General features: G+C 29.9%; 2 protein-coding genes across 2 annotated transcripts; both read right to left on the reverse strand.

Moving 5' to 3' along the window:
• Positions 1-1718: 1718 nt before the first annotated feature.
• On the reverse strand, positions 1719-6995 carry LOC114189932 (65-kDa microtubule-associated protein 3-like). The gene is made up of 13 exons (XM_028078660.2): positions 6846-6995; positions 5982-6070; positions 5649-5855; positions 5196-5441; positions 4865-5074; positions 4607-4762; positions 4359-4518; positions 4133-4284; positions 3940-4027; positions 3463-3536; positions 3240-3314; positions 2786-3059; positions 1719-2397 (listed from the first exon to the last, which is right to left on the reverse strand). Exons 2-13 carry the CDS (start codon positions 6051-6053, stop codon positions 1922-1924), a joined length of 2190 nt encoding a protein of 729 aa, XP_027934461.2. The 5' UTR covers positions 6054-6070; positions 6846-6995; the 3' UTR covers positions 1719-1921.
• Positions 6996-9308: 2313 nt separating this feature from the next.
• Positions 9309-14607, reverse strand: LOC114191729 (protein YLS7). Its single transcript, XM_028081090.2, has 4 exons — positions 14355-14607; positions 12969-14155; positions 11517-11791; positions 9309-10275 (listed from the first exon to the last, which is right to left on the reverse strand). The coding sequence occupies exons 2-4, from the start codon at positions 14017-14019 to the stop codon at positions 9472-9474; spliced, it is 2130 nt and encodes a 709-aa protein (XP_027936891.2). The 5' UTR covers positions 14020-14155; positions 14355-14607; the 3' UTR covers positions 9309-9471.
• Between the last annotated feature and the right edge of the window lie 12115 nt (positions 14608-26722).

Below are 26722 nucleotides of genomic sequence, written 5' to 3' on the forward strand. Positions count from 1 at the left end.
TTTAATTGATTAGCTAATGTCTCTAATCAAATACAATTATTTAAGTTACAATATTATTATATATTCACATTCTTCAACAAATATAATATACAAAAATTAACTTTTTTATTATTTTTATTTAGAGAAAATGGACTAGCTTGTCGATTTGTCTCGTTCTCGTCTTTACTTGTCAATTTCATGGATCAGATGATAAAGATGAGATGAGTTGAAACTTTAAACCCAACCCCACCCATATTGGATGATCTAACAGATCAAAGAGATTAAGACATGTTTACTCATATCTAATTATCATTATTAAGACTTAAATGTAGTTTTAGCTTATCAAATTTAATTTAAATTATTTTTATCCTTCAAAATTCAAAACTTTTTTTTTAGTAGGCCGTGTTAAACATCATTTGAAAATAAAATATGTTTAATGATAAATATACAAATATCAGAATAAATTATCATATAAATAAATTTAATTGTTAGTAATATAGACAGATTTTTACGGGACAAAAGAACTAAAAAAATATATTTAAAAATTATAAAAAAATTTATGGAATTATGAGCAAATTTTCCTCAATTTTGAAGAGTAGAAACGTATTTAAATTCATTTCTAAAATATTAATACTTTTGGCCAATTATCGTAACCAAGTGTTATTTTTTACAACAAAGAAAACATATATGAAATTTAATTTTCAAACTTAATCAAAGTTGTAGTGATTATAATAGTAGAACTGCAATAAATAATAATAATAAGTACCATTATTAGATTTAATTAATTTTTAAGTTTTTCATAAACGTGTGTATTTTTATTTAAGTTTTTATGAATTTTTTTTCTATCACTTTTACATTTTTCAATTGATTATCTATCATTTAATTTTTTTTCGTCACTAATTAAATGACATTATTGTTAAATACTATGATATGTGATATTTTGTCGTTAATATAAAATAATATTAAAAAAGTTAAAGTTAATTATCATTTTATATTAATAATAATATTATTTTATTTTAATCACAAAAACTTATAATTTTTTATGTAGTAATCATGCCACTCAATTAACAAAAATAAAAATAAAAAGAAATTAAACCACAAATCCAATTGAAGATTATTTTAAATATTGAACAAACAACAACTTTTAACAGAAAATCAATTAAAAATAGTAATGTTTATGCTAGACTTAAAACTTAATTAACCATCATAATAATAATTATTATTATCAAATATTGACTTAGATTTAATCACTAACTTATGTGCCAGCAAAAGAACACCAAAAATAAGTGGAAGGATTTTACTAATTTGGAAAACTGAAATGATATTTTATTGGAGAATCTTTTCCTAAATTCATTAACAAATTTTATGTGTGCAAATCACCGAAAAATCCATACGATTTTATTTATGTCCACACATTATTTTCTGTTCAATAATTTAAGGAGTTGTCTAATATGATGACTTTACATAGCTTTCAAGGCGACAAATGAAAAGCCCAGGAAAAATGAATATGTTCGATGGCATTATAATCAGCATTGAATGAAGTCAATAATAAATAATTTTGATGATACAAGTCGAGAAAGTGGCAAGACAAAAAGAAAAAGCTAGAGAATGATATGATACCAGTTAACTTGCACCGGACACATCTTCCCAAACACCTATATCACCCCTTGTCAATCAAAGCTCCCCCATTCAAATTTTAATCACCCAAGAGAATTACAATAAGGCAAGTAAATGCTATATTTCATCATGAAATATTTTGAATTCAAAGTGCTAATAATAATCTTTGCAATGAAGAAAACTAAATGACAATGAGACCGCAAAAAAATCTCAAATTAGTACATCTGTTCCACTTCTCCAAATGTACACCACAATCAGGAAGCCAATTACAATTGACTTGTGATTAATCCATCACAGGAAGTAAAATGAAACACCTAAGAAACAATCATGCTAACATCATATAAGCAAGCCTTTTTTCCTCAAAGGAATATTCAATCTCTTGAACCAAGTCATTTCCATACGGAACTGCTGTGGTTGTGAGAGTTGAATTCAAATTTATGTTCTTTATAATTGATGAAGGAACTGGAGTCATAGCCATACTCATTGGAACTGATACTGTGGATGGGGTAGCGGGGAAAGGAATAGGCATTGTCTTTGGAGTTCTATTCTCTTCATCTACCAAACTAGTAGCTGTCTTGGAGGGAGTAGTGAATGGTACATTGTTAAGCGACAGTGTTCTCTGCAACTTCTCACCCGGTTTATAGTCATCTGTAGAATTTGCCACATTAGCTTTTGAAGCTACATTGTTAGAAGAGATAGGAGAAAAAGGTTGTCGTGTCAGAGGAGATTCTATGATTGGAGTCCCAGCACCAAATGAGTGTTTTTTAACAGGAACGCCAGCAATATCCAGCCCTCGTCTAGCTGCTCAACACAGGGAAAGAAACAATTAATTCTAAACAAGTTCATGAGTTACAATTTACAAATGAATGGATACATCATGTAGAATGTTTGTGCAACTTGGTACGAAAGACAAAACCTAAGGGTAGTAATGAGCAGTGCCGTATAAGACAGGAATAAATCAATAAATCAAGGGAAAATCTACCGGCTGTGATGTTGTTCTGACTTCCTTCTTTAATATCAAACAAGAAAGAAACTCAAACAGATCAAGAAGTGTACTGAATCCGATGGAGCATTTTTCTACTAAAATAGAGGAATAAATGGACCGACAATTTTGAGCCAGGCTTTTGGGGACAAGTTGGGTAAAAGTTTGATACTGTTTATGTTTCTTAGTATAGATTAATGAAAGTACCTGCTGATAAACCTGAAATGCCATCATCCAGGTAATTTAAATGCTCAATTTGGTGCCCTTTGTCAGTCTTTCTCATGGCACGTGCGTGAGTAGCTTTTGAATCAGGCTTTGGAGTTTGAAGCATTGCTCCCCCAAGCGAGACTCTCCTACTAGTTGATCCTCCAGTTGACATCCTAGGCCCCTTTTTCACACTCTGGGGCTTTGAAGGGCTTGGTTTTGACCCATATAGTGCCTCCTGTTCCGCTATCATTTGTCCCTGGAGTTTCTTCAAATCCTGAAACAAAAAATTAGCATTTTAATAAGTTTTGTTAAATTATATGAAACATCTATTTCTTGAATAATATACGAAGTAAAAAAAAATGTTGCTCAGGGTTTCAAAACACTGAGAGCTAGAGACAATATTAAAGGTTTTATGACTTGAAAATCTATCTGGAATGCAATTGGAAGACATTACCCGCTGCCTACGGCGTTCTTGCTCTTTCTCTTGGCGTAATATAGTGTATTCTTCAAGCATAGAAAGTAGACGAATCTGGAAACCACAAACAGAATGGTATTTTGAAGCAGATTTGCTTGAACAACCAACTAAAAAGAAACTAGTATTTAATTCACTCCTCACCGCCCGCCATGCATATATCTAAAAAACCATTAAGAACTAGCTTCTTGAACAGAGCACTTACACCATCATATGTGAATTCAATTCCTTTTTCCTTCTCCCATGCAATAGTTTTGGAAGTCAGACCATCCACCATTGCTACACGAAAAAAGAGAGGCCATTTTTAAATTATACACAAACACAGATCCAGGAAAAAGAAAGAAGTCATCCAACAAACAGAATCAAATGGCTCGGCAGAGAAATGAAGTTGAAAGACGATTATAGTTTAGATTGAAGAAAAAATGTCAAACCAAAAAAATAACTAAACTAGCGCTCATTACTCCATAATTGCTTATGGAACTCGCAAGCAATATCTTCACGTCCAAATTGGCACCTTTGATGACGCTCCATGAAAACTTTGGTCTGACTTACACTACACTACAATTTAATACGTAGTCCGGTATAATATTATGCCAGTCCGTGATTCAGTTTGAAGTTGCATAAATTAAGCCATAACGTGACAAATAAGACAATCATGACAAATATGGTGTCTATTGTGTACCTGGAATTTTGTTCACCAAGGCACGAGCTTTCTCAGCTCGCTTGAGAGTAAGATGAGCACCTCTCCCAGCATTGTATCGATTATCATCCTGGAGGATAAACAAAACAAAATACATAGTTAAATTGTAAAATGTAGCTATGAATAAAAAGTGGGTCAAATTTGGCAATGTTGAAGCAGGTTACAAATTACTAACCCTGTTGTATTCCTCAAGCCAGGACTCTTCATCGCATGCTGCCAACCATTTCTCAACCCTTTCAAGTATCTCTTTTCGGCTAAAAGCTTCTTCTTTGACTTGGGCAACCTGAAGTTCAATTTGTTCGAGCACACAAGCAGGGTCCACAGAACCTGCACAAAAAAGGAAAATGAGTCTTTCGCAGAGAAAATAATTGCAGTCAACTTGGTAGAAAGTAGAAAGTTACCAGATTCTATGGCGTCAACAGCATATTCCACTGCATTATCTATTTCTGGAATCAAATGAGTCTTTCGACAAATCTCCTCCAGCTCTGTTCTCTTCTTTAATACAAGCTCTTTCATCTTGCTTGATTTCAACTTTTCTAACCTAGCTACTTCCGTCTCAACCTGGATGACATTATTACTTTTCAATGAATTTTGAACCATAAAAATCAAGAAATATAATCCTATCATACTCAAGCAACTTGTAACTCACCAAATTGATGAACTCTACAGACAAGGTGTTTGGTTCAGTTATTTCATGTTCTGAAGCGGCTATATTACATGTAACATTCTGAAACATCTGTTGCTCTTCAACAGGGGTGTCCATTAAGTTCCAGAGCTCCAACATTGTAGTAGCAAGATCTTGGAGCTACGAAACCCTAAGTTATTACAAATATAACCAGAGGGGAAAACAACAAAATTCACAAAATACTAAATAAAAATGGCAATTAATTTCTAACTCAATCTTTACCTTCTGCATTCTCTGCAATTTAACCTCCCGCAGTTCTTCTATAGCGACCGCCAATTGTTGAATGGTGTCATTACTTACACTCTTAGATCCTTCTGATTCCAATAAACTAGGATGAATTCCGTTAATTGTCTGCTTGAAGTCCAAACCAAGCACTGAACATAGAGAATTTAATGTATACAGGTACTCCTGGACTTGCTTTAAGCGACTACTCTGCATGAGTATAAGATACGAGTACGATTACAGATAGCAAAAAGGAAGGATGAAAAGGTGATGATATGAGTTGAGCCAATGAAAAAGTTCAAAAAAACTGAAGTATGAGCAGATAATTGACCTTCTCAATCTGAAGTGCATGTAGCTGCCTATGCAATTCTTCAAGTTTTCTCACGGATAAATCAGTTTCATCTATGACAGCGGGAATATACTCTCTAGGACCATGTATTTCAATTGAAATGCTTTGAATCTGCTCTTGAACTTCTATGAATTGATTTCTACGCTCAGATTTCCTTTTTTGCATCTCCTCCAACTGCGGAAGAATTCTTGCATGCTCTTCCTTGAGGCTACCAACATTTTGATCAGTCTAGAAAAACAAAAGAGATAGTGTACAAACGAATTAGCAGTTTAACTGGAAAACAAATTATCTTGACAAAAAAATAATCAAGCTTTTAAGCTATACGGTGGTAATCCAAATAGGGATGCAGTTTTTTTTCCACCCCATTCGAGTAACACACAGACACGCCTTAAAACCAACAGCAAACAAATTATAGTAATTCTTAAAATATCTAACCTGACGAATATGCACTGGTCTCTCTCCCATTGATGAACAAATGGCTGCAAGTTCTGCCTCACAATCAGCGATTGCCTGCCTTAATTGAGCCCTAGATCGATTTGCCAGATCTACCTTCCTTCTGTATACTTCTAGACACTCTTGTTCAAGCTCAAACAACATTCTATCTCTGTCAGATTCAGACTCCCCAACTTCATCCCATATTATCTAAAAGAGAGATGAGGCAAACAATGAAAATTTTTCACACCCTTACAGAAATTCTTTAACCCAACTGCTGGAGATGTGAGGAAAGTGATAATTAGAAAGACGATTGCAGCAAAACTTAATATATACCTGAAGTTCATAGAGAAGTGTTCCGCAAGTTGTTTCCGATTGCAGAAGGGGATCATTTTGAGGTTTGGACATTTTGGGCACTTGTATCTCTGCGAGACACATTCTCATTAAAATTCAGAAAGACCAATTGCAAAACAACTCTGTCTAAATTAACTACATATTTATAGAAACTAACAAAACACTTGTGACAGAGAAAGATTTTTTAATTTTGATTGACGTCCAAAAGCAAATTTAGAAGCTAAAGCGGCAATGCCAAAAACGCAGCCATCCCCATCATGTTATGACTCCACTATATTTGCGAGTGAAACCATCAAACAATTTTTCGTTGCTGAACGGTGAATTACTAATATAGAAATATAGTCCAAGGACCTCAAAAACCTAAAATTCACACATTTATCACAAGGACTCAGCAAAACAACTCAAGAGAAACACTATATGAGTGAAATGACTACCAGTGCTGAAGTAGCACATTATTTTCTCAATCCATTCTCTAAAATATAAAAATAGAAACAAATAAACACTACTGGGAAACAATAAACTTAAGCGAACCCGGAATTCAATCAGAACTCAAATTTGAAAAGGAGAGAAGAACACAAAAATATATCGTACTAATCCGACTCAGATAAGCGCCACATCGATCTCAGCTAGAAGAAAGTGGAAGCAGCTATGTAATTCAAATTTCAAAACAGCGAGAAACGAATCATAAACTCGTGCGGGTTCAAGAAGCAAGAAACAGATTAACAGATTAGACAACGACACAAACTGAATTTCCACGCATCTAGATTTAGAAAGGGGTTTCAATTTCGAAATAGGAATTTGACTGGATGCATTTCACCAGAATGTGAAGAGCGAACGAGAACTGACCTGAACAACGGAAGGGATCTGTGAATCGCCTCGTGTTTAGATTTTCCGTCGTCGCTGCTAGAAGAGGAATGAGTTGATTTTCTCTCAGAGAATGAAAATGGGTTTTCGTGAGAAAGAGTTTGAAGTTTGAATTGTAGAGAGAGAGAGAGAGAGAGAGAGAGAGAGATAGACAGAATATAGCCGTTTTGAGGAAAGGGACCGTTTTTGAAAGCGCTCGCTGTGGATTTGATTTTGATTTGAATTTATTGTTGCCCTTCTTCTCTCTATCTGTCTTTGAAAAAACTAATATAAAAGTAATCAGATTTGTTTCTTTTTGAATGAGACTTCGGATTCTAAAAAAAAAAGATTGAAATTAAAAAGTACCATGAAATGGGAAATTATAAAGAAAAAGACGTTTGAATTTCAAATTCGGAAGAGAGAGAAAGTCAATAAGATGGACTTGGATTAATACCATGTAATAATAACAATTAAATTCTTCCAAGTTAAAAGGATCGAACGGTTAGGGTCAATATTATGATTATGCATTTAAGATATTGTTAATTTTTAAATAGAATTCGTTCATTATGTCTTTAAAAGATATTTTTAAATAATAAAAAGAAAAAAAGTATTTAAATTACTATAAACATTAATCTCTAAATGATGTGAGGCTAGTAATTAAGATAAAACAATTACTAAACTAAATAGTATGGCATGAAAAATTAGACTACCATCGGAGTTTAATTGCATGTTTATCTTAAATTTATACTCGTTGAAAAGTTTAATATCAATATTTTGTTTAAATTGCTTGTTGGTTAAATTAGGATGATTTAATTTGGGTGGTCTCGTACTTAAGAGTATAACGTTTGACTGGTTTATTTTAAGGCATTGTTAAATAGTGATATTTCTGCACCAAACAAATACAGCATACCACGTATTTGTTACTATTTTAAGGATTAATCGTTAGTTATTTCTTAAGTAATTACTTTTGTGACTAGAAAATATATAAGAGTTGAGATATTAAAGGTGTAAAATGTTTATTCAAAGTTTTATTTATTTTTATTTAAATTTTCAATTTTACATAATTTTTTCTTGAAATAAAAATAAATCTAAATATGACACTATTTATTCTCTAACATTTGGAAATTATATTGATAATTAAAGTATCACACGTGTAACTTTTAAAATCTATATTTTCATGTATTTGTGTTTAGTACTTTCTACCGTATATTAAATCACGCATTACAGTAAATTATAAGAAAATTAAGTGGAATTATAACTGAGTATAAAATTGTCATACTACTTATCTTAACAAATATAATAAATAGTTCAAACAATAGCAACGTATGTAACTTTCATTTATGAGTCATTTTATATTTATAAACATTAGAACAAACATTTTTTAATTGAAATTCATTGATAACATAATATATATTGGACAATCATATTTTAACCCATTTTTAATCCACTACTTCAATCACCATTAGATCATCAAATCACATCACTAAAAAAAATAAAAGAAGATGATCTAATGGTAATTAAAACAATGAATTAAAAGTGGGTCAAAAAAATAGATTAAAATATCATTTCTAAATATGGATATATATATATATATATATATATATATATATATATATATATATATATATATATATATTATCATATTCAATCATAGTCATCACAATTTAGTCGACAAAAATAGGAAGAGATAAAAGAAGTAAAGTAACGTGTAACAACTTAAGAAGTCAAAGCTAAATCAGCGAATCTTTATTGGGTCCTAAAATATAATCACAGTAATAGATTTATTTACCTTTTACAACGTGTAATACTTTTTGATTTACTGACAATAAAAATAGCAAGTGATTTTCCTCAAACATATTACCATGTTTAAAATAAAGCTTAATTAAAAACAAACAATATATTTTGTATATGTTCACCATTTATCAATAAAACATAATGTTAATTATATTTCAATAATAAAATAATGTCCGACTCATTTTTTTTTCTAATTTGAAACTTAGATCAAGAAAATAAGAAATTAAAGTTAAAAGAATATTTTGGGATCTCATAGTTTTAATACATATAAATATATAATTAAAGTTTAAAACCGATGGATAAAAACTTTTATATCTCGAAATTTAAGATATACAAAAATATTAAAGTTAAAAACCCCTAAGATTAGTTTCTAAAACTTAATAATTTCTTAAATAAAAAGTGCTCTTTTTCTTAAAAAAAAAACAAATTAACTTTACATGATCTCACCTCTCATTTTATAGAAAAGAAACTAAAAACAGATGGGATAAAAAACACTTTAATTTGGTTTCTTTTGCCAAATTCTCAAAAAGCTGGACAGCTTGAAAAGGTAGCCAATATGTTGACAGTTTACTGGAAATCCATCATTTTCCTCGTGGCCCTTCAGAGAAAATTTTCCAAACAAGAACAATGTTTAGCTTTAAACTTCAAAACAATGTTTATCATTCCTATATCTATAACAAATAAATATACTATATTATTCTATGAAAAAGATTCAAGTGGTACAACTACCTTTATCCCTCCAAAAAGACAGTCACATTTCTACACAAGACACGACCTATTGACTCCAGAGCAGAAGCACACCACAGAGCTTAATAGAAAAAAGAATAAACAAATCTCATGATGCACTTCCACCTTCAAATTCTCTCCTAATAATTTCAAAGACAATTTCATTCCAGGTATCAACAGGGCCTGGCATGCACCAGTGCAAGCAATCCTGTGGTGGTGGCCTTCCATCAGGGCCACGTTTTGTAATCTTATTTGGGTCAGGATTCCTGTAGGGGCCAGGGTGACCATCATGCCTGAACTGAAAGGCTTCTGTAATATCCATTAGCCTCAACCTTGATCCATTTGTTGACTTTTCCAAAGCACGTTTGAAACCTGTCACCTGTTGCTCATGCATTATGTTTGTGTGCAAGTTTTCCACCCCTTCACCAGGTGCTAGAGGCTTAACCTTCCCGGTGCATGATCCACCGGTGTTCCATGCCCCACCCTCATAATGGTCAGGTGAGTAGGAACGCACAATTGTAAGCCCTTTGTAATTTGGAATTGAAGCAATAGCAGTTAGAATTGTTTCAACAGATATACCATAAGCTTTAACACTGTCAACCTTCATCGTCTGAGACTTGTCTGGCCACCACAACTGTCCTCCCACTATTTCATTGTTCAGAATGTACACAGACTTCTTGGCAAACCAATGACCAGAAGAAAGAACCACCACATCAAAGTTTGGGATGTGTTGCATCAACTTCTCATCTGGGGCATCAAGATGGAGCTTATCTACATCGGCTGGAGCATAATCAAATGGTTCGGTTATTAGTTTGACAAGCCACGAGGACCATATCCTGACAATCATAAAAGAAGTGGACCTAAAGTAATAACGTTGCATATTATGATTTCCGCGATTCTTTGGTGTCTCTACCTGAAAGTACAAAAGTTTAGTTAAGCTTCTCACCGTCATAACTCACATAATCCGATATCCAAAAACCTACGTACGTGTATATGTATATTTATAGACAAATGCATGAAACTGACAGCAAATAAACCATTTTTTGTCATGAACATGGCATGGTGCAGGTGCAGCACCAAGGCCACACGATGACAATCCTTGAACTAGTGCAGAAAGGTGTCTTTTTCTTTTAATTTTAATATTATTTGGATGGGAAAGAATATGGAAGGCATAAAATTTGAAAACAAAGTCAGGATGAAACCGAGGACTGGACGAACATCTCCTGAAATTTTATAAACAAGAAATGTTCAGACAAATATACTCCATCCACTTGGAGCTGTCTTACCTTCTAAATATTTTTATCAAGGATAAACATCACAGATAGATGTCAAATAAAAGTAATCGGGCGTTGTATCAGGATGCCAAAAAGGATGTATTTGAAGAGTGACAAGAGCTTTTCTTGAAAGTTTAAAATAAAAGCTTGCATGATTTGATAAGCATCCAAATCAATAAGAAAGACAATTCATTTCTTCAGGTGACCCTAAACAAAACAAAAATGAACTCAAAACTATCCTCACATGTTGATGATAAAATCCCAATCTGTTTCTTTAAAGAATTATCATGTTTACGTATTCAGGATACAAATTTCTTTTAAGCTACCCCATACGTTTCTTTAAGGAATTATCAAGAAGTCCTTCCCTTGAAAGAGTTATTGCCTTTAGATTACCTAAGACTTGCAGTAAATGGTGGGGTTATCGGCTGGAGTGCCAATGACAACAGATGTAGATGTGGTAGAAATGGGGTAACACAGCAGTAAAAGGAGACAAAACCATGAGAGGACATCAGAAATCCGGAAGAAACACATTTTTGGGGAAAAAAATAGGCAGTAATGAACAATGGGTCCACCCGGGGTAAGGATTCAACTAGGCTCTAGTAACCATGTATAAATAATGATAGATAGTCATATGATGGAATACTTGGATCTCACAAGCACAACAAAGGAACATATTATATATAGTGTACATTGAATTACAAATAGGTGGACCTTGACCATTACAGTAACATGTATCTAAAAGATCGTAATCACAAAAAATATGTAGCAGCCATAAGAAGATATTAACAATGACAAGTTAGCAAAACACTGAAAATATGTATCATCTTGGAATGATTTTATTTTCCACACAAATTAGATCAATAAGGAATACAAAAATAACCTGCCACAGAATACACAACATTGATTCCATCTGGTTTCGGGCTACTGAATCTCCAATGAAAGCCAAGGTCTTCCCTCTCATCAGCTCCAAAAATTTTTTCGGATCAAACCGTGGGAGGTCACACTGAGAGGGCTTCCATCGCCAATTTTCATAATCCTGGTCAGGCCTCCCATTACCCTGACAATTCTGCATCTGTGTCAATACAGGGCATGAATTGTTTGTGTATAATGGTCCCTGTGGATCATGTATCCAATGTCCATGGTACAGATCACAACCTACACATCAGAATGTGGAACAACAATTAAAAATTCACGACACAGTAATTCCAAACGATATAATTGAGAAAAAAAAAGGTTATCAATATATATATATGAGGAATTTTAGTAACAAGATCCAACTACCAACAATTAATATATTTTGAGAACATTCAAAAATATGAAGCAACACAAATGAAATCTCTTTACTTCAAAAAAAACAAGAGCAAGATCAATGGTTCGGATTCTATGTTTGTCCGTATGTGTTGACCAATACTTGTGGGTGGTGTGGTAAAGTCCCATTAGCGGTTAAGACAATATGTCCAACAAACCTTACTTGAATATACACTGATATTATCTTAGAAAATGGATTTAAACTTAACTCCAGTCTACAAAACCGACTTGCAAAGTAAGAGTTATACTCACTCATCTATTATAATTTGGTCATTCACACAACACTAACTTACTCAAGACACAGTGGAAAAATTCAAACTCACAACATAATCAGTTTTGTGCTCCCCATCATATTTATGAATCCTGGATAGCAGTACATAACAACCAACACTATAATGGTACATACTTTATACTACATATATAAATACTCAAAAATAATAAATAAAGAAATTAAGAATAAATAACATCACACTTATTATTTTACACAACAAACTACATCATAAAATTAGGGACAAATCAAAATTTTACCCATAAATATCCTTAAACAATAATATTTAGGCATAAAAACTATTTTAAATCTTGAAAAGACACAGATAGTGGCTGAAATAAAGAGCTGAAATCAAAAGCGCAAGATAGTTGCTATTGCAAATAGCTGCTATTGTAAGATTTGGCATACACTCCGCATAATTTATACTATCTATATGCAGTTAAATTCTCGAAAATGATAAAACCTATACAAAATTCATTTCATAATTAACAATATAAAATCAGAAGTGTCTTAAACAAAACATACAGGTAAAATACAAATAAAAGTCAAATACAAGTTTCCTAGATAGGAATCATTAATCATCCAAAGTTATGAATCCGCAAAAATGGAAAACAATCTTCACTCTTAATTAACCCTACTGAAAATTCACACGAAGACCAAAATAAAAGGAAGGCTAATACAGAATGACTCATGGACAACAAGCTAGTGTAGGTGATAGGATTACAAGTGCAACCTGAATTTAACAAACCAGCTTACCAGCAGAGGATGTACTTTGTGGCTTCTCTACGGAAGCTGGAACAGCGGTTGATGTGGAATCATCAGAAGATGGAGAGGTCTCATTTGATGCAGTACTTACAACAGAAGACTGATTGATCGAGGCCACAGGAGCAGGTTCTTCCAGTCTAATATTACCTGTCTCATTGGAAGAATTGGAACCAGCCAATGGCATAGTTTTACTTGAACTCGAATCAATTTGTGAATTTTCTTGAGCAGGCAAGCCACTATTGGCCGCATCTACACTTTCTTGAGCAGGCAAGCCACTATTGGCTACGTCTACACTTTCTTGAGCAGGCAAGCCACTATTGGATACATCTTCACTTTCTTTAGCAGGCAAGCCACTATTGGATACATCTGCACTTTCTTTATCAGGCAAGCCACTATTGGCTACATCTGCACCTTCTTGAGCAGGCAAGCCACTATTGGCTACATCTGCACTTTCTTTAGCAGGCAAGCCACTATTGGCTACATCTGCACTTTCTTGAGCAGGCAAGCCACTATTGGCTACATCTGCACTTTCTTGAGCAGGTAGGGTACTGTTGGATACATCCGCACTGTCGCCAACCGTAGTCACTGGTTCTCCTGAACTAGAAACTGCGGGATCTTTGTTCACTTCCTTGGTCATTGGAAGGTTCACCGGAGTAGACTCACTCAAGTCTACTTGCGAGTTTGTTTTAGTATTAGTTTGTTCTATCTTACTGTCGTTAGACACCTCATTAGAAATTGAGGAAGATTGCAGATTCTCAGACGGCGGTTTATCATTAGCATGATCTAAACTCGTATTCAAGTGACCATCATCAATAGAATATTCATTCAATGGAGACACAGGTAAATCTAACTTTTCTGAACTACTTACACTATAAAAATAACCCTGAACCCTGGAACCAATTGGGGATGATACAAGAACCCAGGAAGCACAAAATAAGAAAACAGCCAGTGCTCCTACGATAACTACAATCCAAGAAAGCGGCCTTGGATGAGAAGATGCCCGGGGAGAACCTTTGAGAGCAGTCCAAGCCATGTCATTCATTTAATAATAAAGCTCAACACTAAATCCCGAAGCACGAAATCTTTCAAAACCATACAAAATATCTAAGCTTTCAGTGATGAGAAACACAAAGATTAGGTAACTAGTGGCTGAGATTAGATCAATCCCGAGAGAAACCCTGGCATTACCACAAAAACACATAAATCAATAGGATAGGAAGAATTGTGACCGAAACTATGAAGAGGCAGAAATACCTAAAAAATATGTTTTTTAAATAGGAAACAAGATTCAAGAAAATGAACATACCCAAAAAAGAAAATGTACAAAAAAAAGAAGAAGAACAGATTTAGAACACATAATGAAAGAAAAGCATAAACCTTAGTGAGAAGATTTTCCGGATGTAGAATGAAGAGAATGGTGAAAATGTTGGATCACCGAAACAACGAGGAATTTGGGTGGAGTGGCAACAAGGTTTGCCTGTGTTTCCGATGCTTGACCCAGTGCCCAAGGAATGGAAGGTGATCGAAGACAAAGAGAGAGAGAAAGAGAGAGAGAAAGAGTCTCAGATGTAGCTGATCGACAACAAGAATCTCACCTAAAATTCATGGCCACTTCTAAGTTCTAGAGCTTGCATGTGCTTTTTTACCTTTCGCCGATGGTTGTTCAAAAGAAAAGAGGTAAAATAAGATTTTTCCCCTTGAAAAAATTTAAGGGTTTAAATTTAATATGTAAAAAGTCCATTTTTAATCTCTCAAACTTTAAGATGCATTATTTTTTACCCGAAGAATAAAATAAAATTGAACTTAAACTATTTCAACAAAAATTCAAAACATATTTTATCAAAAAATATGACAAAGTTTTGATAATGGACACACTTCAAATTCCAAGTACAATGGACCATGTAGCCAAATATCCCCTTAGAGTGTGCTTTGACAATTACTTTAATGTATTTTTGTTTTTAAAAATAATTTTTTATCCATAAGTAGTTGGTTTAAGTTATATTTAACTCAATTTCTTTAAACAATGTATCGACATTAAGTTTTGTAAATGAAGAAATATAATTTAAAAGATGCACTACTAAAATTGTTTAGTTAGTTTCTCCAATTTGTTGATTGATGATAATAATAATTCAAGTTGTCACATGTGTTGATTAACTACTAGAATGTGAAATTGATTTTATTTTATTTTCTCAGGGTGAGATATTTATGAGTGGAATGACTTCTTTTAAATTATGTGCAAATTTTACTAATGAATTGTTGCTAGTTTTTCATATATATATATATATATATATATATATATATATATATATATATATATATATATATATATATATATATATATATATATATATATATATTACTACTTCACTTCTTCTTTTTTAGTATTATTTAAGTTTTTTTTAAGAAGGAAATATAATAAATTTTATTGACTTTAATAAAATATTTATAAGATTTTTATTATTATTTTCATGTCTCCATCATAATATATACATATATAACCTAATTAAAAAATGGGTGAAGAACATTTAGATTGTAATATAGAAAAACAGATGCTAGATTTAACAAAATGAAATTGAATTTTAAAACTTAATGCAGAAAGTTTTATTTTTGAAATATGTTAATATTGAACTCTATTCATTAAAATAAGATAGCTTGACAAAAAAAAAAAAAGTTCTTAGCTTAATTTCATTGCATTTCATTAACGAATTCCTGTAGTTGCTTCATTAACGGTGTTCGTAGTCTATATTTGTTTATCTGTTATGCTTTTGTTGTGTTTGTGTCAGGTTATTCACACAATTTTTATGAAAACTATTTGTCTGATATAGTTGTCCTATTAAATAATTTTCATCTAATTTATTTTAAGTTATATTTATTTAATAGGAGATCTTATTTAAAATTATGTGAGAAAGAAAAGTATTTAATTCATCCAAAGACATTAATTACATTGTAGCCACTCTCACAATTTTTTTTATTAAGAATCACCGATTGTTTAAGATTTCACTCTAAATAATAATAAAGGTTAATCATGTATTTAACTTTTAAACTACAACATGATTTTAGAATAAGTCTTTATACGGGTGGCAAAACGGGCAATTACGACCCGTTTTGGTCCGACATGCTCGTGGTCCGCTAAAAATAATTTGGGTCGGGCTAAGTAACCATTAGTAAACAGGTTAAATATTGCAACTCCTCTTATCTTAAGATGGGTTGACTCGCCATTTTTTTTTATTTTTTTTATTTTTTAAAAAATTTTGTTTATAATTTTTTTGTATATATAAATTTATTTATATAATATAAAAAAAGTATTATTTTTTAATTATTTTTAATTTTAAACATTAAACAATTTAAATAATTAAAAAAAATAGTTGATGAGCTAGGGTGGGCTGGCCCATTTTGGCCCGTCAAACTGGTGGGTTAGGCAGACCAGGCTACAATGGGTTGGCGAGTTGAAAACTCTAACTCGGCCCGTCTTTTTTTTGACGGACCAACAGGCCTGACCCACTTTGACATCCCTATTTATATGAAACTTTGAACTTGTCTCATTTTCCTATATTTTATAAATAAATTAATAGAGTCCTTATCACCCAATGCATTTTTTTTGTGATAAACTCCATGTCACATATATGTCCACATGTTGACATGTGTCTCTTTATGTGTACCCTTCTCTCTTCCTCCCCACCTTTCCTTGTCACTCCTCCCTTCCCTCCACTTGTAGCTCATCGCTCCTCCCCTCCCACCACCCTCCCTTGATGCAATTTTCTACTATATTATGTCTCTCAAACCCATGTGATGCAATTGTTACGAAAATAACAAGTGTACCAAATTACACAAGTAATAAAGTGAAAAGTTAAATATTGTTTCTCAAGAGACTCGTGCAACACTTGATAATTTTTGCAATTCATAACTTAATTAGGCAACAAATTTCACAAAAAAAAAAGCTATGTATTTTCTATCAAATATACGGTGTGCAACAATATATGATAAAGGTTTCACTGAGATTGAGTTTCATGATTCAATTCAAAGAAAAAACACCGAACAATTTACTTCTAATTTTTTCTCTAGCATTCACACCTTTTGTAAAAGTTGTAATGTCTTACCGAAAAATATAAACTTGAATAATAAAAACCCTATGTTTAACAACTGTTTTATTATAAGTTTGCATCAATGATCAAGATTTTGATGTAGTGAATGACTAAATGTTTCACATTTATGTCTAGCATGTGAAATCTATTAGTTGTTCTATTCTAATAAGGTTTTCCAAACTATCTTTCAATCCATAGGTACTCCCACATATGCAATCAATCTAGAATATGTAGTTAAAACAATAATCGAAAAAAAAGAAATATGAAAAATAATTATATTTAATAGTAAGATTCACAAATAGTTAAGAATACATTACACCCAACCCCGTGAATATTCCTCAACATTTTGAATACTAGAGTAAGAATAAAGATGAATACCCATAACCTTCAGAATGTGCCTTTACCTTCTCTCCTGTTAAGTGTCATTCTCCCCAAAAGAGTTATTTTTTCCTCTAGGGGTGTTTATTCTCAAAAAAGTTTTTTAATTTTGACCCATGACAAGCCCTTGATTTATAGATTTTTTGAAACTCACATCTTGCTACACGACTTCACTCATTGGCGAGTTACATACAATTCGTTGGACGAAAAAACCTTGTATTGGAGTAGCCCGAATTGGACTGGGGTGCACTTTGTACTTGATCTTGTATTGGATTAACTAACTTTATCAATATCTCTTCTTACCGATAACTTTGATAATCAAATTATGTTAATATTCTTCTTAATTTATTTAATATTTTCATTTATCTACAAATTATGTAAAAAGTTAATAATAAAATAACAATAAAAAATAATATTAAAATAATAATAAAAAATATAAATTAAAAAGATAATAATATCAATTATCAACCATTACACCCCTCACCCCTCCAGCAAAAGTTCACTATGTTCGTTAACTCAATGGCCTAGTCCAATCTAGAAGATTGAATTGAGTTTTATTTATTATTAGGTCAAACTCAACCCAATACAATTTGACCTGATCTTTAGTAAAATGACAAATTATATTTAAACTAATGCTCAACTCAACTCAATAAAAAATATTAAATGATATTAATATCAAGAGTCAATTTACTTTATTATCTAATTAAATAAATATTTATTCTTAAAATATTAAAATATTCTATTATTCGATTCTTAAAATATAAATAATATAGTTAATTTTCTAAAAAATCTTAATATCGAAAGAAATTTTTTTGGAAATTAAAAGTGTTAGCACACACAAAAGTAACCCAATTAACCAAAATCAATTTAACTTGATTAAAGGGAAGTTGAGTTTGATTAAGTATAATAAAAATAAACAGAGAAACTCAACCTGATTTAATACATAATATTTTAGTTGAGTTTGATGACAAAGACTTGTTTAAATCCGATTAAATTCATTTATATTTTTATATCCTTATATCTTGTGATTGGACCTTTAGTGCAATTTTCTGTATGAACATTCTTCTACTTTCACATGAATGCAATTACAATAATTTAGTTAAATTTCTAATACCTTTAACACTCGGTGCATGACCTGCAACCAACCTTTTGTGATCGATCATCGAATACAATTTTCTTTGTGAGAAAATCTCACACTCACATATGAGCAACCACACTCAAGTTATTTTAGAAAGAATGAGAGTTTGACAAGTTTCTAAAAAACTTGTTTGCATAAGTCACAAATGTCATCTTTTTAGACTTCACATATTAAGATATCTATATTGTTTTATATGTTTTTGTTTTCCTTGTGACACATATAAGACCCATAACAATGAAATAAAAAAAACTTATATTCATGCACGTGATTAAATGTGACTAATTAATTTCACATTGTCAAACTTAATAACATGGTGAATAAAAAATTATTTAACCAATTCATTTTGATATGTTACAAATTTAATTTTTGCTTGAGTTTTTTTTTATTTTATTTTAAAACATTCTCTTATATAAAGTCTTTTACTTCAAGGTCAACTTGTTTCTAATAATTTGTGAGACATCTTTGGTTTGGCTTCTGCCCTAAACCTATGTAATTTAGTTCCATGCTTAAAACATCATTAGATTAACTCAATACTTAAAACATCTCTAACTCAATCTCACAATTTGAACATCTCTATATTAACTTTACACTCTTAACATCTTTGACTCAACTTCATGCTTAAAGATTTTTTGACATTGCTACAAGCTTAAATTATATTTAGTTCGAAATATTTTGATTTATCACTTCAATCATTCTTAAATCATCACATCATACACTAAAAAAATTAAGTTAAAAAATTAAAAAATGATTGAAATATAAATTAAAAATAAATAAAAAAATGGGTCAAAATATCATTATCATTTATTAAATTTGACATTCACTAGCTAATACGAAGCAACAATTATATCTGAAATACATTATTAAATATAGTAATCCAAAAAATACGGAAAAAAAATTGAATTTGTTAGGGAAGAGTAGTATTGGAATTTACCGTGTTAGCTGAGGTGTGAGGTGAAAAATATGGGTTCATAAAGAAAAATTCCTAACCATGGAGCTTTTTATCCAACAGTAGACCTTTTTTATGGGTCGTACCTTCCTATTTTTTTTTTTGCAGCTCTACAAAAGTTGAACTCCCCAAACTATTTATCATTCAGATGTAATAAAAATTTTCACACTTTCTTATTATTATTTTTTTCAGTTTGAATATTTCAGAAAGCATTTCTAAATTCGAAAAAGACCTTTCAAAATAACAAATTCAAAATATAAGATTTTTTTTTTTGGAATGAATGTTTCGGACTTCCCAATACTTATTCAGGAAATTTTACTGTATTCCACCACACTCGATTCAAAATTAAAAAAAATGATTCAAAACAGATGTTCTGAAAGTCATTTCTGGATCTGAAAATATATTATGAATTTTGAAATAATTTCCAAAACACCTGTTCCAAAAATTTGTTTTTGTATTTTGAAATGTAGTTATAGTCTAAAATGTATTATGGTTTCGGAAATACCTTCAAGAATTTTGGAATATAGAAAAACATTTCCAGGTGTTCATAAAGTAATTTTTAATTCCAAAAATATATTTTGGAAAAAATTTTCTTGTTTATACTTCTTACACGTGCAACTAAAGAGTTCTATTTCTTTTTTTCACCAATTTGGGATGGATGTACTCATATGTAGAGATATTAACATCACGGACAGGGTACAGGTAGTAGTTCTTTTGTACTCGACCTACTACATAAATGCATCGTACTTATATTTGTACGGGTATCCGTTATGCGGGTACCTGTATATTTTTTTAATATTCACTGATATCTACGGGTACTTACAAGTATCTACAAAAGAAAAAACATTAATATTTAACAATATTTTAACTGTAAATTCAAATAAAAATACAATGCATAATATTCATAGATTTCAAACAAAGTGCAAATAACTCGTTTAAATAGTATTGAATGACAGTTTGCAAAGAAATGAATAATTTTTAAAACCAATTGATAAAAAAATAATCCATTCAAGATCAATATGTTAATATTTTAATCATGTTTTTTTAATTTTTTATTTAAATTAGAATATAACAGGTATGGGTAGTACGAATGCTATGATACCCGTAGCCACACCATTAACATGCATGTATAAAAAATACTCACACCCGTTGTTAACGGGTATCCCTTTACAATATTTATTTTTTACCCATGTTATTTTCTACCCATACAAATTTTATCCATAAATATCTAGGTGTACAAATTTCTTTTGACATCCCTATTCGCATGCATCGGATTAGGAAAAAAATATGTTTCAAAATGGTGAATTTGGGATGGGTGCACCCATTTCCAATGTCTTTTTGTTTGCTTGGAATCGCGGTGTTGGATTCGTGCCACATGCTGTCTTGCCTCAACAAGTGATGCAGGGGTCGAGTATGAAGGATAAAATGAAAATATTGAATTTATGGGGGTGCCGGCAGGAAAAAATGGGTTGTAGGAAGCAACAACCCTTTTTTATTCTTAAGTCACGGAGGCCTTGCCATAAGGGACATCCAAAATAGCTCAACTCCTTTAATTTAAAATAAATAGAGACAATTAGGAAAGGTATAATTACTTATTTGATATCTTAATTTTTTTATTTAATTTAATTTGGTACTCATATTTTTTTCTGTTTTAATTTAGTATCTTAATTATTTAAAATGGTTTAATTTGATTATTTTCGTTAAGTTCGAGTTAACACCGTATCCGTACAGGACACGTGTCAAGATGTTAAATTTTTTAAATTTTTTTTACATTTTTTTTAATTTTTATTTTTTTTTTCTAAAAAATTATAAGCTGTCACATATCAGATTACTGTCGTGTCATGTGGTTGTTTATAGTTATGACACGTGATGGTGGTAAAACTTGTTTTCAATTTAGTCCTCTATTAGAATTTTTGTTCAATTTAGTACCCAATTCTTTAAAACAATTTAATTTTGTCATTTCAAATTTAAGAGCAAATTAGTAAATAAGTTTAATTATAACTTATATATACATATTAAAATTATTGTTTTGAATTTATACATCAAATCACTACACCTAAATATTCAAATTATTTTATTTTTTACAAGTATAAAAAAAATTTCAAGTGTAAAAAATTATAAAGGTAAAAATGTAAAAAATAAAATAATTTGAGTATTTAGATGAAGTGATTTGATGTATATATTAAAAAAATTATTGTAACATGTATATATAAGTTATAATTAAGTTTATTTACTAATTTGGTATCAAATTAAAAATGACAAAATTGGATATTTTAAAAAATAGAGGTATTAAATTGAACAAAAAATTTAAAATAAATGACTAAATTGAAAACAAGTTTTATCACTGCCACATGTCATGACTGCTGTAAATTGTCACGTGACACGACAGTAACATGACACATGACAGATTATAAACTTTTAAAAAAAAAATTAAAATTAAAAAGGAAATTTCAAGATTTAACACGTGTCATTTTAAATAATTGGAGTATTAAATTGAACGAAACAAAAATATAGAAAAAAAAAGTAAACAAACAAATTAAGATACCAAATAATTATACCTATCAGGAAAAATCTCAAAATCTTTCACCACCATTGTACCACACGACATCACCATTTTCAACACTTTCAGCACCACCACCGTCATGCAGTTGTTGAAGAGGGAGAAGAGAGAGAATGAAGAAAAAATCTTGTTTCGAAAAGCTTCTTCCAAAACATGTGTTCTGAAATTTCTTTTCAAAACATATTTAATGTTTCAGAAAACTTATTTTGGAAAACATTTATGAGTTTCAGAACGTTTTTTTTCCAAATATCTATCTCATTCTGGAAAAATTTATTCCATAAGAAATTTCTTATGTTACACAAATTTTGTTCTAAAAAATTTACACTGGAGATCTTATTTTGGAAAACTTGTTTCAGAAAGCTTTCGGAATATATAATTCAGATATCACTTTTTAAAAGGGTGAAATGGACATTTGATAAGCTTTAGAGATGTGCAAAGAAACTGTGGGGGTGTAGAAAGTAAAAGCCTAAAAGTAGTTATTGAAACGGGTAAGTAAGGTGATTGGCATTGCGATGCACGTGGTTGTGACTTGTGAGAATGAATAATTTGGTCTACTACGTGCCTACAATGATGATGACACACGTGCACATTATGGTTGATGAGTGGGGGGCAAAAGAGGAAAGGCAAGGGAAAGAACATGATCTAAGTCTTTGCTTATTCACCTTTATTTTATTAAAGGAATGTCTACTCAAAGTGGGACACAACCCCTTCAATTCTGAGGAACCAGAGGCCTTAATAAATCCATTTACCCCTTAAATTAAACAAACTTATTTTAATTCTACTACTATTACTACATTACGTGGCATAGTTTTCGGGTCAACTTGACCCTCCTAATTTCCTCTCCGAAAGATAATTTAACAAAGTTTTTTATCAATTTAAATAAAAAATTAATTTATTTTAATTCTATTTATAATTTTTTTTTTAAAACATTATTTTCCTTACCAAAATCACTGTCAGCGGGTATGTCTCTATCAAATTTGGGGTAGAGAGAGAAAAGAGAGAGCAAAATGAGTGTTTCTTTGGCATGAAAAGAGAGCCTTTCATTTTTTTTTTCTTTTTCAAAATGTCTTTTAAATACTTTTTATCATTTGGCTTCTGGGTCCTCTTTAAAACCATCCTCACCACTACCTTTTCATTTCTCCATTAAATCAACTACATACTTCTTCTATCTCTCTATCATATTCAACTATTTCCTTTTTCTATTATAATTAGTGTTGGTATATTGCAAACTTTTAAGCTTATTTTTTATAAATAAAATTCAATATGGACTATTTATTTCTTATGACATTTCTAAATATTTTAACTATGTTTTATTAAAAAAAATTTGAATTTTGCTGTTAATATAAATTTTGTTAAATTAATTAATAAACTTAGAATATTCTAATAATTTAAAATAAAAAATGAGAAAGACAAATATATTCATACATTCTTATATCATTTTTATATCTAATTTAAAAATTGACATCATCAAAATCAATTTTCATATATTATTAATGTAAAAAATTTCGTTAAAATCAATATGAATTTAAGCACCTTCATCACAAACGCGCGACCACCACTGTGAAGGATGTTCACATAACATCCACGCTCGCCACAAAGCAAGCACCTCTTGGCAGGTTAGTTTTTATTGTTTTTTTTTTTTTTAATTTCTCATTTAATTTTCAATATTATTTATAGAAATATATGTTAGAAATTTCTTTTAATAAAAGAACATGTTAAAACTTTATATATGTTTGAAATTGAATAAAGATTTAGGAAAAAATATATTTAAGTTAGATTTTAAAATAAAGTTACACTCTAGTTAATATAAATTATTGTGCCTTTTGAAATAGTTATCTAATTTGTATTGGGATTGGATTGGAATATGACAAGTTGTATTGTTAAATTTTTTAAGTTCATATTTAATGTTATATGATCGAAAATTTGTTAGATCCGTATAATATATTGCATGAAGTGAATTTTACTTTTTTTATTAAGACCCAATTAATATTATTTTCAATTTAAATTATTATTATGAATTTTTTTAATAAAATAAACAAGAGAAGTGTGTAATATCAATTATTAAATTTAAACCTGAAGTTTTTGGTTGTACAATTTGAAAAAAAGGTCAATGTTTTTTCATAGTTTATTAGTATAAATATTTTAATATGTTATATATATATATATATAATTTTGGTTGATTGTATTTTATATTGATTTTTCAGAGCATATGATTGTAGTTATTTGATAATATTTATTTTTTCTTATGTCATATGAAAACCAATGGGAGATATTGTTAAAATTTGTTGTAAAATGTAAAAGGTGATAATTATATACTAATAAAATATAGAAAAAATCTTTATGAATGACAATCAAATATATTCCTCTAAAAATAAAATATTAAGTTAAATATATTTGTAGTGGCAAGCAAAATTAAAATTTGTATTTATTTTAAAGTTTAATAATTTTTTGTCACTGAAAGATGAATAAATATAATTATTTTAATTCAGCAACGTTGAATCTTTTTCAGGTGTTAAATGATATTCGAGATTAATATTTGAGTTAGAACGTAACAAACGATGTAAACAACGTCAACATCAAATTGAAATATTATTTGACAAGTTAAAAAAACAATTAACGTAATTAAATTAAAATGATTATATCTATTAATTTAAAGTTTAAGATTAAACATATCAAAATTTAAAACAATAATTAATTGTAATTTTAAGTCAAAATTTAAAGATTAACAATATATTTAACTTACAAATATTTCTCCATGTAAATGTGGACCTATGTTATGACAGGGGAGCCACGACTCCCCTAACATTTTTTTTTTATACATATTTTAAGAAAATATTATTATATTATTTATATAAATTTAGTTTAAAAAAAAAATTTAAAATTTTAAAATTAAGTTTTGCCTTTAGGTTGTAATTTTTTTATTTTTTTATTTGATTTCTCTCTCTTCCATACCTCCATCTCCTATTTTCCTCCTCTTTCTATCTCAATTTTTATCATTAATCTCTTATTATTTTCAAAAGCAAATTGTACCACAACAAGATTGATGAGTTAAAAAATATTTTGGACTAAATAATTTTTTCTTTTGAGAAAGTTTATTTTTTATCATTTTTTTTCGAAGCAATATGTTTTATTCTTGTATGTGGCTTTTATGTGCTCTAGGCATATATCTATTTGTTAGAGATTATAAAATTATGCTCTAACTGTTTATGAAACTCTTTTTTGTGTAAATAGAACTATTTTAGGTTTTGAGGTTGGGTTAGAGAAGAACAATATTAAGAATATATTTTAAAGTAAATGAAGCTAATCATTTAGAAGTTGTTAATTTTCTTAAAATATTGATTCTTGATTTTGAGATTTAATCTAAGATATTTATAATTTGATCTTTTCCTACATAAGACGGTGATTGAAGTTTTAGCAAACACTATGATCATCTATATGGATATTATAACAAATTTTAGTTCTATGATTAAATGATTGAAGATTTTAAATTATTGAAAAAACGTATAGGAGTACTCTCACTGGAGACACCTTTTACTTTTTTTAATATATTATTGTTAATGATAAAATTTATATTACACTTTCATATATATATATATATATTATTGTTATATGTTTTGGATTATATTATCAAACATGTTTATATTAAATAGAAAAATTATGTCAGAAAATGAAATTTTTTTTAATTAAAAAAGTTAATTTATATAAATAAAATTGACTTCCCTAAAAATTTTATCCCAGTGTCAGGAACCTTACTCATTCTCATGTACCTAGTTATATATATCAGAGTTGTGTAAGTGAAATCAATATGAGGGGCATAAGAATGTCATTAAGAATTCTTACAATCAGCTCAATGGAAAGCGAAATATGTCAATGAAAAATACTCTTGTCCTTTTGTTAATTATTTTAAAAGGAAGACAATTATATTTTCTGATATTACTATATCATGTATCTAGTGCATATTAATATTTTTAATTATTTGAATTTGAATAATATAATGACACATCTAAATTATTTTGAAAAAAAAACCCATATACATTATTATATATAAAAGAAACGAATATTTATTATCCTTATATATTACAGGTTTTGTTTGTCAACGAGGAGACATTGGGTATGCAAATAATTGAAAAAATTGATTATAAGCAAAAATAAATACTTTTAATGTATTAGAAATTAGCATTTATTATAATTATAGTAGAGTATATAGACACTTAGTTATGATTATTAGCTTATTTAGTTTTGATTAATAATTATGGTTTAGTTTAGAATTTATATAATTTACCCTTGTACATTTAGAAAAGAAAAAACTATTATTTAATCGAAAAATATCAAACACTATGTGTATGTGTAACTTAAATTTTCACTCACTGTCTCACACATATATATAACCGAAGAAAATATAGATGGTGTCTTGATTTTGAAGGTCTCTAACCAAATACCTTCACTGTAATGATATTAACACTTTTCAAAAGGATTTTGCTTATTTTAGCTGGTCATAGGATTTTATTATAAATGAATCGTTTTCATGTTCGAAATGAGTCAAAGATTTATATTAGATAAAATAAAATATTATCTAAAATTAAAGGTCCATAACATCATTATTTTAAAATTTTAGTGTAAAATTAATATCAAATATTTTTT

This window comes from Vigna unguiculata, chromosome 7 (genome assembly GCF_037176805.1).
Source record: "Vigna unguiculata cultivar grain cowpea cultivar isolate G323 ecotype 2 chromosome 7, ASM3717680v1, whole genome shotgun sequence".
NCBI lineage: Eukaryota > Viridiplantae > Streptophyta > Magnoliopsida > Fabales > Fabaceae > Vigna > Vigna unguiculata.

Excerpts from the sequence above, each read along its gene's own strand:
- LOC114189932 (XM_028078660.2), bottom strand. The coding sequence starts at position 6,053 with ATGTCCAAACCTCAAAATGATCCCCTTCTGCAATCGGAAACAACTTGC. Across the intron at positions 5,856-5,981 it reads CACTTCTCTATGAACTTCAG|ATAATATGGGATGAAGTTGG; the intron begins GTATATATTAAG and ends TCTCTCTTTTAG. Across the intron at positions 4,285-4,358 it reads TGTTGACGCCATAGAATCTG|GTTCTGTGGACCCTGCTTGT; the intron begins GTAACTTTCTAC and ends TTTTTTGTGCAG.
- LOC114191729 (XM_028081090.2), bottom strand. The coding sequence starts at position 14,019 with ATGAATGACATGGCTTGGACTGCTCTCAAAGGTTCTCCCCGGGCATCT. Across the intron at positions 11,792-12,968 it reads ACAAAGTACATCCTCTGCTG|GTTGTGATCTGTACCATGGA; the intron begins GTAAGCTGGTTT and ends TCTGATGTGTAG. Across the intron at positions 10,276-11,516 it reads TGTTGTGTATTCTGTGGCAG|GTAGAGACACCAAAGAATCG; the intron begins GTTATTTTTGTA and ends TTGTACTTTCAG.